Source organism: Seriola lalandi, unplaced genomic scaffold, assembly GCF_002814215.2.
Source record: "Seriola lalandi dorsalis isolate HSWRI2012SDOR001 ecotype SW California unplaced genomic scaffold, Sedor1 jcf7180001974396, whole genome shotgun sequence".
Taxonomy (NCBI): domain Eukaryota; kingdom Metazoa; phylum Chordata; class Actinopteri; order Carangiformes; family Carangidae; genus Seriola; species Seriola lalandi.
The window spans coordinates 1-12473 of NW_019445062.1; the positions used below are offsets into that span (position 1 = coordinate 1).

At 38.2% G+C, this 12473-nt stretch overlaps 2 protein-coding genes and 1 long non-coding RNA gene across 3 annotated transcripts; 1 reads left to right on the top strand and 2 right to left on the bottom strand.

The window, feature by feature from the left end:
- Nucleotides 1–441: 441 nt before the first annotated feature.
- On the bottom strand, nucleotides 442–1439 carry LOC111653995 (uncharacterized). The gene is made up of 3 exons (XR_015437115.1): nucleotides 1228–1439; nucleotides 1005–1103; nucleotides 442–621 (listed from the first exon to the last, which is right to left on the bottom strand). It is a non-coding gene; the product is annotated as an uncharacterized LOC111653995 (long non-coding RNA).
- Nucleotides 1440–2500: 1061 nt separating this feature from the next.
- On the top strand, nucleotides 2501–5073 carry LOC111653987 (NTF2-related export protein 2-like). Its single transcript, XM_023404797.2, has 4 exons — nucleotides 2501–2652; nucleotides 2824–2910; nucleotides 4203–4347; nucleotides 4802–5073. The coding sequence occupies exons 1-4, from the start codon at nucleotides 2569–2571 to the stop codon at nucleotides 4984–4986; spliced, it is 501 nt and encodes a 166-aa protein (XP_023260565.1). The 5' UTR covers nucleotides 2501–2568; the 3' UTR covers nucleotides 4987–5073.
- A 6-nt stretch (nucleotides 5074–5079) lies between these two features.
- On the bottom strand, nucleotides 5080–12156 carry LOC111653979 (long-chain-fatty-acid--CoA ligase 4-like). The gene is made up of 15 exons (XM_087173426.1): nucleotides 11956–12156; nucleotides 11045–11599; nucleotides 10778–10955; nucleotides 10552–10661; nucleotides 9650–9788; nucleotides 9391–9541; nucleotides 8931–9054; nucleotides 8692–8763; nucleotides 8415–8554; nucleotides 8148–8320; nucleotides 7985–8059; nucleotides 7679–7867; nucleotides 7367–7481; nucleotides 6610–6767; nucleotides 5080–6415 (listed from the first exon to the last, which is right to left on the bottom strand). Exons 2-15 carry the CDS (start codon nucleotides 11399–11401, stop codon nucleotides 6258–6260), a joined length of 2139 nt encoding a protein of 712 aa, XP_087029552.1. The 5' UTR covers nucleotides 11402–11599; nucleotides 11956–12156; the 3' UTR covers nucleotides 5080–6257.
- Nucleotides 12157–12473: the final 317 nt, after the last annotated feature.

Consider the following 12473-nt stretch of genomic DNA (forward strand, 5'->3'; position numbering starts at 1 on the left):
TACCTCAAGAGAAAATCAATTAATCTACTGATTATTTCTTCTATTAATACTTTGGCCAATATAATATAAGAAAACAATTAAAAATGCTCAAGGTCCAAAATCTAACACTATCTAATTTAACATCCTGTTAAGTATATAAAGAATATTTAAAATATATTGCTTAAAATGTCTTAAAAAATTAATGGATTATAAAAAAAGTTTCCTACTACTGCTCTGTTGATTTAACACTTGATTAATAAACAATTTGTTGCTATTCTAAAAATATGACTAAATATATCTAGAAATACATTGATCTATATATTGGAAATATATCACTATTATGAATAAAATATAATAAAAATTACATTTATAAAGCTACTTAAAAGACACTGCAGACACAGAATACAAATGTAAGATTACAAGCATATAGTACAGTCATGTGGCATTATATGGCTCAAAGTATTAGCTAATATTACTGCAAAGTGGGAAATTTACCTCATATCTGTCTTTAGAGGCGGCATAGTGCAGAGGGGTGCATCCATTCTGATTAACTGAATTCAGCTGAGCTCCTTTGGATATTAGAGATCTCACTATGTCTTCTCTGCCTGCAGATGCAGCAATGTGAAGAGGAGTCCACGAAGCCTGGGAAGTGACACATCACATATGGTCATTTCACAAAACAAAAGGAATTGGATAATCTTTAGATTACTCAATAATGTAATAAAAATTAAAGCATGAAAAAAGACATTATGTGAAATTAAATGTCAATACAAATTAGACTTTGACATTAAGAAAAAAAACAGAATTAGATTAAACATTTTTATATGGCTACTATAAAAAAAAAAGTGCTATTTTTAAGTCTCAATTTGGGTGGTTGTTGTTATTGTAGGAGTGATTCAATTGTGGGGTGCACCTGTCTAGTATGACCTATCATCCCATTCACCACATTAGAGGACAAAACCACGGTATCACACTTGGTTTTACACAGAAAAAATAAAAACATTTTACAGAAAAAATAGTTGTACATCATCTTGCAGATTCACTTCAACTCCCAGGTCAAGCAGAAACTCCACAATGTTGGTGTGTCCAGCAGAACAAGCCCAGTGAAGGGCGGTTCTACGGTCCTGAAAATACAGAAAGTCGAGAATGAAGACGTAGAAATTTTCCCTTGGCATTTGTTATTATTAAAGTATTAGCAGGCTAATATAAGCAAATGCCGCTTGGGTTTGCTGGGTCGTGCATTCTTACCTGGTCCGTTTTGCAGGCAAGCGTTTTATCTGACAGAATACACTGTTTTAATTTCTCAAACTGCCCCGTGTAAGCAAAATTACAGACCTCCACATTTGATACAGAACCCTCCATTTTTAAATATACTCAAACAAAGTGTCAAACTAAATAGACAACAGCCAACAGTGTGACTGCTTTAGAGTTGTTTCGTTTCAGTTTTGAACCAGAGGAGCAATGACTCAGGAAATAATGAACTCTACTTCCGCATAGCTAGATATTTTTGCTCTTCAAATTAAAATACCGTCAGTGGTGTTACCTCACAATGAGACAAAAAATATACCACAATGTAAAAACACTTTGTTACAAGTAAAAGTCCTCTTTAAAAAAATCCCACCTATGTTAAAGTATAAAAACCAAAAGTACTCATTGGGCTGAAAATCTGATTCTGTAGAAAGCCATACATTATATAAAGAGACTGTTAAAACTTAAAGTGGAGCTAGTTTTAACTACATTATCTGCATTTTAGTCCATGCCCCTTCAAAGGATCACTAGATAAATCGGACGGGTTGTTACTTCATACAGATTATACAAATTTACAGCAGCTTTTTTATTTTGTTTGTTTTCTTGAGTCAACTTATCTCTATTATTTATTTAGTAAAACAATGTAGAACTGTACCTCTTTGTGTAGCTTAGAGCTTAGAAAATATTTCATCTTGACTAATGTAGCCTATTTTATAAGCTTAATGTGTTTTTCTGTCTTCATTTGCAAAGTAACAAGCTTTAGTTGTAACATATATGAAGCCCAGTAAAATAAAACGTAGTGGAGTACAAGTAATATAAAATGAAATACTTAATGAACTGTACTTAAGTACATTATAAAATTAAAAGTACATACTGTCGACCACTGTAAACCTGATTATTCATTCAATCATTATACTATAATTTTTCCTGAATCACTGATTAAAACAGGAAATATGGAAAGCCATTCAGACAGGGTCATCATCATATGAGGCATAAAGAAAGATAAAAACATAAAAGTAGCCTACACTTTTAATTAATAATATTCTACAAAATAACTCAAGATATGAGTGCTACCAAATCCTATTTCAATCTTAAATTGAGTAATTTGATTGAGAGGATATACGGTTTTTTTATTTTTATATTTGAATATATTATATATTCATATATTAATGTATATATTAATGTATATATGTATATATATATAATAAACCTCAAAATAGAAGCATGTCCGCCTTACAAATATTTTATTTTGGTAGGTGGAGCTGGTGCCCGGAGGAAGTAATACATGCCACAAAATGGCTGCGTTGGGTACGAAGTGAACAAGAAAGCCACCTGAACTTGATGCAAGAAAAGACTTACTACTATCCAGCTGATGGTAGTGCCACTGTTTTCATCGGTATATCTGTAGTCATGACTAGCACGCTGGTAAGTTTGAAACTTTCACTACACGTTTATACTGAAATCAACCAGCTAACGCAGTGTTTTGCTAGCTAGCCAGTTTCCAATGTGCGCCTTTTACAATAAACAGTCGCAAATAACTTCACTTGTTGTCTTTCACGATCGTGGTCAGCATTTAATAAGTAATTGTCACAACAGGATTTCAGGACCCATGTCGACCAGTCATGCAGATATTCAGAGGAATTTGTTAACATTTACTACGACTGCATGGACAAGAAAAGAAGGGTGAGTAATGGTCTGTGTTGGGTGTTTTTTTTTCTCCAGTTATTTTAAATGAGCACCATTGAGCCAATATGACCAATATTATCGGCTGATTTAGGTTACTGTATCACTATTGGTATGTATACATCTGACAAATAAAACAACAATAACCAGTGTGATTGAGGTGTCAGACAGTAATAGTAATGCACTGTTTGCTCACTAGAGAGCAGTGACAACTTAAAATGTCTCAGTCACCATATACAGACGTGGCTAAAAGTATACCATGGTTCCTTTTCATTTCAAAAAGAAAAAACAGTTTTCTTTTCTTCTCTGTTGTGTTTTGTAGAATAGACGCCACATGTGATTTTTGATGCAACATATTTTTTAAAATTATACTACAAATGAAAATGGCATGGACAAAGAAATTGGGACCTAATATTTTGTAGCACATCCTGTTAACCAATCAAGTACTACTTAATGAGACTTCTACACTTCTCTTCTTGATAAAACTGCTCTAGTTTTCTCAGGTTTGATGGGCGCCTTATCCCCACTGCAGTTTCAGCTCTTTCCATAGACATTCATTTGGATTAAGATTCTTGACTCATAACAGGCCACATCATAACAGTCCTGTCTTCCTCTTATCCATTCTTGGCAGCTTTTAGATGTAAGTTTTTGGGTGATTAACCTGTTGGAGGAGCCAAGACTTGCAGCTGAGACAGGGCTGTTGTACCTTGGTTGTGGAGATCAGCTTATATCTATTTTGCAGTCTCTTCTTTTTTTATGTCCACGCTCAGTGTGGTGCACACAATCATACCAAACAGCACAATGAGCACTTTTTACATTTAAATGGGATGGCAGACTGTTTGTAAGATAGAAGACACCTGTGATACTAATTGATGACAAGGCTGCTTAAAATATTATTATAGTCCACTTTTATCAACACTTCTCAGAGGTACCAATAATTCTGTCCAAGCCATTTTACCAAAGACATGCAGATATGCATGATGAAAGAGATTTTACTTTGAACACTTTCCAGGAAGAACGCAGCATTGTTTAATTGAGGTGTAAGGGTATTAAAACTTTTGGCCATGTCTTTAGCTTGGTCACATTTCTGTAGTAATGAAATTTAAGGGATCCTCATGAATATTTTGTTTGTATCAAAAAATAATCTCATCTGATAAATTGTTAACTGATGTTTTTTTTTAAATTCTCAAATATAAATACCAGTGTACACTATGTTCTGCTTGTGGTTGAAGTCATATGTTGCTGTTATTCCTGTTCTTAACTGTCATTATTTACTGGCTCCTATGTCTCAGAACTTGACCCGACTCTACCTGGACAAGGCAACGTTGGTGTGGAACGGCAATGCAGTGTCAGGACAGGACTCTCTGGGAGAGTTTTTTGAGTCGCTGCCATCAAGCGAGTTCCAAGTTCACACACTGGACTGTCAGCCAGTTCACGGTTAGTGGGACAAACACAAAGCCCTTTCAAGTGCTAATGGTCATTCTCAAATATGTTTAGATTGATTCTCCTAAGGGGATACTGCAGTGTTGCAACAGACAATGACCGAGGTAACAAACAATACATTTAAAGGATAAATTATGTAAAATACCTGTATGAAGTAGAAAACTAAACATAAATGAAAATAGAGACTAAAGATAGATCTATAGCTATACTATGTGCCGGACATGCACTGTACAGTAGTAGAAGTATTCTGTAATAGACTGTACATGAGTGCAAGTTAGGTGGATTTTCCCCTCTGTTCCCCAGAATAGAAGAGAGCCGTGTACAAATGATGCAGTGGATTAAATCTATCAAATTGAAGTGTGAAGATATCAACATGTGATGTTTTTCTACTGAAGGTGTGATTGTGATGTAGTAATCACTCATCAATATATCCTTTCTTCATTCTCAGAACAAGCAACCCAAGGTCAGACTACTCTGCTCGTGGTGACTGGTGGTACAGTCAAGTTTGAAGGGAACAAACCACGTTTCTTCAACCAGAATTTCCTTTTAACAGCTCAGGCTTCACCCAACAATGACCAGCCTGTTTGGAAGATCGCTAGTGACTGTTTCCGATTTCAAGACTGGAACAACTGAGGCTCTCCTCCTTTATGCTAATGTTGAAAAATTAGCATGGTTTATTTCTATGTTTTTTGTAATAAAATAAAAAAAAGTCATACACAACACTGATTACGAAAAAATGTTTTTTATTTTTGAAATGTTGACCAAGGCATGTGATCATAATGATGGAGTAATAAATACAAATAGGATCACCGAACAACCAACTGTAAAGTGACTGTCAATGTCTGCTTCCTTAAAGGTTTAGTGGTGCAAATACATCAACACAACACTTTGAAAAATACATAGAAAACACTCCTATAATATTAAAATGCACAGACTTAACCATTTGATACCAAATTGTACATTAACCTGTTAACTGAGGTAAAATACGTACAGTATTACAGTATGCCAGGTCTGACTTTAGCTTAGAAGCATTTTTAGTAACTAGTTAGTAGTTAAGCAATCCTGCGCTCAAATAAATAAGGTGCCCACAATTTTGACGGAAGTGCTTTCTACGCGAGCAACCCACTATTTGACGATTTCATATATTAAAACATTTGCTTATCTTCCTGAGTCATTTATGTTTACACATTTTGGTCTTACTTTCTCAATAAACTGACACAATAACAACTGAATAAATAAAACATTGGTCAAAAAAAAAAAGGATAAGCAGACATGATCATGAGTAACTTTCTCTATGATCCATGTTGGTTTATCTCTGCGTTGGGATATTTTTCCTAAAGCCTAAAGTAAACATTAACATGGCAGTTTAGCCATTTTTGTAATAAACACAAACTATTTGTTTTTATATAGATGCCACTTACTTCTGCTTGACTACACAAGTACTGCAGACTGAAGGCACAGTAACATCAGTACTCCAACTTAACAAAGCAACTTTAAAAGCGACTGCGATGATTACAGTTAATATTTTCAATGGAAGTAATAACAAAGCGTTGGCAATATATGGAGGACAGTGGTACTCTATCAGCTACAGAGTGCCAGGAGATTTGAGTGGATGGCAGTTGAGTGCTATAATGGTCTCAAACCCTTCTCATGGAGTAAGAGCTGCCACATAGGTGCATCTCTTTGACAATCAAAACTTCAACACACACAAATAAAAAGCAGCACATATGGATCAACAGGTACAACTATCTACAGCTTCAGCTTCTCTGTTCACAACGTTTCCATTTGGATGTCTGTGGTACACAAATAGCATGAAAAGCCAAAATGGGTACCAGGAAAAATTATCTACACATCAGAACAGTGGCTATGATAATAACTGGGACTCTTGGGTGAAATTGTCAAAGTTATTTGCCCCCGTACATTCTCTCTATGTGGTAGAGATAGTGGTTCTTCAGCTCTTTCCTCTTCAACTTGAACGCATCTGTCACAAGTCCGGTCTCTGGGGTCCACGGCTCTGGACTGAGATGTACCTTCACTGGAATCTCAAATCGCTGGAGTTTAACTGGATGAAAAGTGAAGAGGAAGAGAACTGTGATACTCACCCAAATTTATCACAGCATAGTGGAATGAATAATTTGCTCTTTTCTACTAAAACATTGGTACATAACACACAAAAAGAACTTGAGGTTAAAGGTGGAGATAAGGACAGAAATAAAAAAAGTATGCATAAAAGGATTGTGCATGATCGGCTCTTACTGTTAGCAGCAACAACTTTGATCTCCTTCAGAACTTCTCTTTCCATGTCGGGGTGAGTGCAGATCTCCTCCCATGTTCCCACAATGCCTCTCTGTTTGGCCATTTCTGTCAACTTTTTCTGGTTGGGAACCACAAAGCTGATCACATAGTTCTGGTCACTGCAAGGATGAACATTAGGAACAAGGTTGATAAAAGTCACTGCTCACTGCTGGAAATTTGCAGTTTGAACACTGAGAATAGTTGAGATACTCAGTTGAAGTAATAGTTAAAGTGGAATTCAAAACACAAAAGTGAAAGCTGAAATAATAGTTCAAAAGAAAGTGCTGTAAGAAGTTGAAGTGTTAATTCAATTATAAGCACTGACTGAAGTTCAGCAAAAAAAGTACCAGTTGAAGTTCAAGACGTATCAAACAGCATTAAACAGTGTTTGTCATATAACGTGGATATGTCTCAGGCTGTCTTTCCATAAGTCAGGTGATATGTTTACACCTTATTCCTCACACTAACATTTCTTTATATCCTCTGTAGACGGTATTTTGAGATTTTGAAAGGCATTGTAGAAGTTGGAAATATGATGGTTTGATCTCATATCTCTAGAAGCATAATGCATTCAACCTGAGAAAAATTAATTCCTGCTCTGTTTTTCTGAATGAACGAGATCACGTGAAATAATAATTCAGAAAAAATTGCACATTTTTTTTCTCAGATGAATGCATTGTGCTTCCGTACATATCCAACCAGATCAAGTTCATCTCACCTGTTTGCGTATGCACAAATGTTGTCTATGAGAGGGCAGCTTTTCAGCGCAGATTCGACTTTACCAAGAGACACATACTCCCCAGCCTGCAGTTTGACCAAGTCTTTCTTGCGGTCTAAATGAGAAAATAAATATGTGTTTACAACAGTGCTGCTGTTCCAAGTACAAACAATTTTCCATTAAAAAGTTACAGCCACATTGACTGCATATTAGGGCTATGAAATTGAGTATGAAAGGAGTGCCTTTTACAAACACCGTCAGATGATTGTCATGTCCCTAGGTAATGTGTAACTGGTTTGGGAATATACACACCCACTATTTGTAGACAGCCATCTGGGTAAATCTCTCCTACATCACCAGTGCAGAACCATCTCTGCCCTTTTTCATCCACAAAAAAGTCCTGATCTTTGCTTTCATTCCTGTAGTAACCCATGGTTACATTGGGACCACCGATCAGGATCTCCCCTCTTGGGTTCGGCTCGTCTTTGCTGGTGTATCCACCTGAGATAAAGTGGCAAATTAAATAGTTAACAAACACATAATTACTCTGCAATTAAATAAATACTTTTCATTCTGCACTGTAAGTACAGCCTGTACCAAGATGTTTTTCAGCCATACCTTCAGCCCAGTCCCTGAGAATGACCTCACAGCATATGAGAGGAGCTCCAACGCGACCAGTGCTGATGTCCACAACTGTATAAAAATACATAATATCTTAATGACATTGTTAATTCCCACCTTTACTCTCTCTTCTTACTCTACACTTTAAATCCTTTCTTACCCTCTGTGATGGTGCCTGCTCCACAGGTTTCTGTGAGACCATAGCCCTGGCCCACTGGACAACAGAAACATACATTCATAAATCTTTGAGTGGCTGAGGACAGCGGGGCTCCTCCTGACAACATCATCCTCACTCTTCCTCCCAGAAGTTTCTTGACTTTCCGGAATAAGAGGCTGCAAAGAAAGATTGCTGTGTGTTTGATTCCAAGATGAGCAATACAAACACACTATTTCTTAAGGCACTTAGGGAAACATAGTGGTTTCTTACGCATTGCAGAGTGGTGCGTCATAGCCCCGCTTGATCTGCTCTAGTTTATACTTGTAGCCCAGAGTAAACAGAGTCTTCTGAATGAAACTCATTTCCTGCACTTTGCTCATCACGTTCTTGTTGATGCGATCCATAATTTCCTGTTTAGGAGAAAACATACAGGATTAACTTATACATTGGATGATGAGTAAGGGAAAAAAAGTGTGTAAAACTGAGCAAGGGAGAGCAGGGTTGTGAGTAATGGAAAGAAAAAAAGAATATAACACAGGATTCTTACTGGCACAGCTGCCATCAGTGTGGGTCTGAGTACTGAGCTGTCTCCTTTACTTCCTTTCTTTATCTTGGTGGACTAAAGGGAACAGAGGAAAAACAGCTGAAGGCACTGATTACATTAAACAACAACAATGATTAAGCTAACTGCAATAATGACCACACCAAGTTGCCCAGGTAATAACCAAATATAGCATACATGTTGACAGATACAGCATAAGACCTGGTGTTGGTGCTGGGTATTACCTGGTCTGACAGTGTCTGCGGGGATGAGTAGCCGATCCGACAGCCATATGTGACACAGGAGATTTCAGCTGTCATTTCCAGAACATGAGCCAGCGGCAGGTAGGCTATGTAAGTATCATTAGGCCTGCGGGAACACAGGGAAGAGAAAGTAAAGGTTACACGTTTTGTGTTCCTCTTTCCAACTTTCAACACTGAACCTTTTAGAGTGTGGTTCTTTCTGGTTATTCTGCTGCTGGAATCCAGTCATGGCACTGATTTATATGGAAAATTCTACGGTCATCCAGTTGTCTTTTTCTAAGCTAGTGTTGTTTATGTTGGAACAGATAAAGGAGCTTTGGAGATGTGCTTTTCAGTAAGAGCTGTGAAGCTGGGCTTAGTTGAACTCTGTGCGAAACTCTGCTGTGCACACATTACATCATACAAATTCATTCTCTACATACTGACCAATACTCCAACTCACCCGAGACCAGGGATGCGCTCACACTGTCCTGTCATTCCTGCGATCAGGTTACTGTGGACAATCATGACTCCTTTGGGTCTGCCTGTGGAGCCACTGGTGTACATCACCACAGCCAGATCAGCAGGCTGGGGCTTCACAATTGCCCTCCCCACTGCAGGACAAACAATCAGTTATTGTATTTCACTGTATGTGAGATATTTCAACTTGGAATTTGACAAAAAAACAAAGCACAACAAAGGTGAGTCAGAGAAATACACACTATTTTCAGGCAGCGCGCCCAGCTCTCGTACAGCCTCCATGCTGTGGATGGAGAGTCCTGCTGGGTAGCCTTCTGTGCTCGCTTTCTTCTGGTCCACGTAGATCACATGCTTCAGTTTTGGGATCTGTGGAAGCACATTCTGGACAGAAAGAGAGGACAACACTGGTATCAAAACAGGATGCCAAATCACATGATAATCTTTCATGAAAAAGAAATTTTAGGTCCATATACATTGACATAATCTTTACAATGAGCAGCAGCTTGACATGCTAAAGAAATCTCCACTGGAACTACTGTCAGACCCACAAATATGTTAAAAGAAGTTTGGAATTTTTCGAGTCGGTCTGAGATGCTATCATATTCATCTAAAGTATTTTACAACATATTCCATTAATTTCCTTTTGATCTTATCTTAACCCAGGATTCTGGGGGAATGTGAGGATTTTAATCAATCCATTCACAGAGCTCATGTAAAGTAATGTCATTTCTCACATTGACACAGACCACATTTTGCTGTACCTAATTTAAAACTGGCTGAACAAGCATACCATGTTGAAAATAACTGCCATAATAAATTGAATTCATTCTTATTTTGTAAACTACACCAGCTTGAAAATACAAGTACACAGTAACACTGCAAGCCATTCATTTAATAATGGAGTATGTCTCCTGTCAAGTTTGAATAACAGATACTGTGTTCATCCATTCATGTGTCCATATGGCCTTAGAAGCTTGCGAGAAGTTAAAGCGATTTACTTTTCAGTCATACCAAGTTTGAGGTTTTAGTCCCAAATGATCATGTACGCAGACAGATATTTCAGATATTTTATGAGATATTTTATGAGAAAAAAACTTGATCAAAATGAGTGGTTCTATTCATGTGTTGTAAGGGATTAACTCACTTTCAATTTAGTCTCAAGCAGCTCCACACTGGTGACTAGATGTGTAACACCAGTCTCATTCAGTCCATATGCAATAGCATCCTCTCCCAATGTGGCATAGAATGTTACCACTGTTGTGAAAACAAAACACCCAGTGAGCCAAAACATATCAACAGCAGCTGATAAGATTATTCATACTCTGTCAGATAACATCTTGTACTGTATTGTTCAGACAGAATATCCTTACATGGGAAATTACGCCTGAAGCACGCCTGGGCAGTGATCATCCACTCTGCTCTGGTTTCACAGAAGATTGCAATGGTGCTTTTGGGCTGTTGTCCGAGAGCTGCCAATCCACTGCCAAACTGACTCACTATAGAATCCAGTTCATTGTAGGACAGCCATTTATACTCCCCAAGGATCAGCTTGAAGGAAAAGAGTCAGATGCAACATTAGATATATTTGTCCTCAAAAGTATCCCTCACCAAAAGAATATAGTAGCAGGAATCCTTACCTTTTTAAAAACTTTACCACTGGGTTGAATCTCATTCTCTTCACTCAGAATATCTCGGGTACCGAGACAATGTGTTTCTCCAAATCGCTGTACAGCATACTCGAAAAGCTTATCCAGCGTGTCCTTGCCTGGGAAGTCCTCCCTGGCCAGGCAGTCGAAATGGTCCACAGATCGGTATGGTCCCTCAGCACGGCCTGAGATGGAGCGGGCCTTTATCCGCTTGGACAAAGCTTGTCTCTGCCCGGCACCGGTGACGTAGTACCAGGGTAGAAAGGACAGGACGGAGTACAGCCATACCAGAAGGTGGATTGGAAAGAGGAGAATAGATTGGAGTGCTGAGTCTGCCTGAAGACCCATGCTGTTCTCTGGCAGAGTGCGCAGGGAGGGGAAACGAGCAGCAGTGGTTGTCACACTAGTTTTGTATGGTACACTGGTCCCAAAGATGTTTGATGCGTATAAGGAGAATTGCGTCAGAAGGGAAGTCTCAGAAAGAGAAAAGCCCAGAGAATAAACAATTTTAAAAATCCCACAGCTGTAATCACTCAAATGTTACACCTAGAAAAGGGAAAAAAGGGAAAAGAAAATATCATCAGACAAGGTGATCAAACACATATGAAATAACTACCATTAATCAAAGCATTTCACAAGTCAAAAATCAGAGCAATAAAACATTGTTTTTCACACCAAATATCACTTGCCAACAGCCATGGAGGAAGTTGGTTAATCTATGTCTGGCAGCACACTTTTCACAAGAAAAACGGAACCACTTCAAAACAATGGTTTGTGAATCAGCAGACCAACCCAGAGATTATCTACCATCAGTGTCTGGATGTCAATCCCTTGAAAACCTCCTCATACACCCAGCAGGACTGTGCTATGCTGCCTTTACACTCAGCACTCATCAGACTCACTTCCCTCTTGCTGTGAATCAAACAGCCTCTGTGTGTCTGTCAGCTCTCAAAGCTCAGTTTTAAGTGAGACATCCTACATGGGTGTGTTGCAATAGTTTAAGGTCCCTCCTTCATAGTTTTCAAACACCTGCCTCCCTTTCAACAGTAAGAGAGGTCTGAGAGGTCATGGAGGGATGAAGCAGTGTTGAGACATGGCCAGACTGACCACTGCCCGATGACCACAGCCCTGTGAGCTATGCTGAAGAGGATCAAGCTGTGGACAACCAATGACAATACTCTTAAGCCTCACCCCACTCTGTGGTCAGTGAAAGGCCACTCTAGGTCAAGCTTAGCTCACCAATAACTATACAGTGCAGGGTAGATGAAGGAGTTAAAACTAAATGTTGCACTCTTAACCAATTTTCAACAAAGTATCAATTATCAATAATCAAGGTAAATAACTGACAAGTGACAGAACCAGCTAACAGGAAAAGGAATGCAAACGCACACTGCGTAATAAAGTAATTGTAGCTTACAAC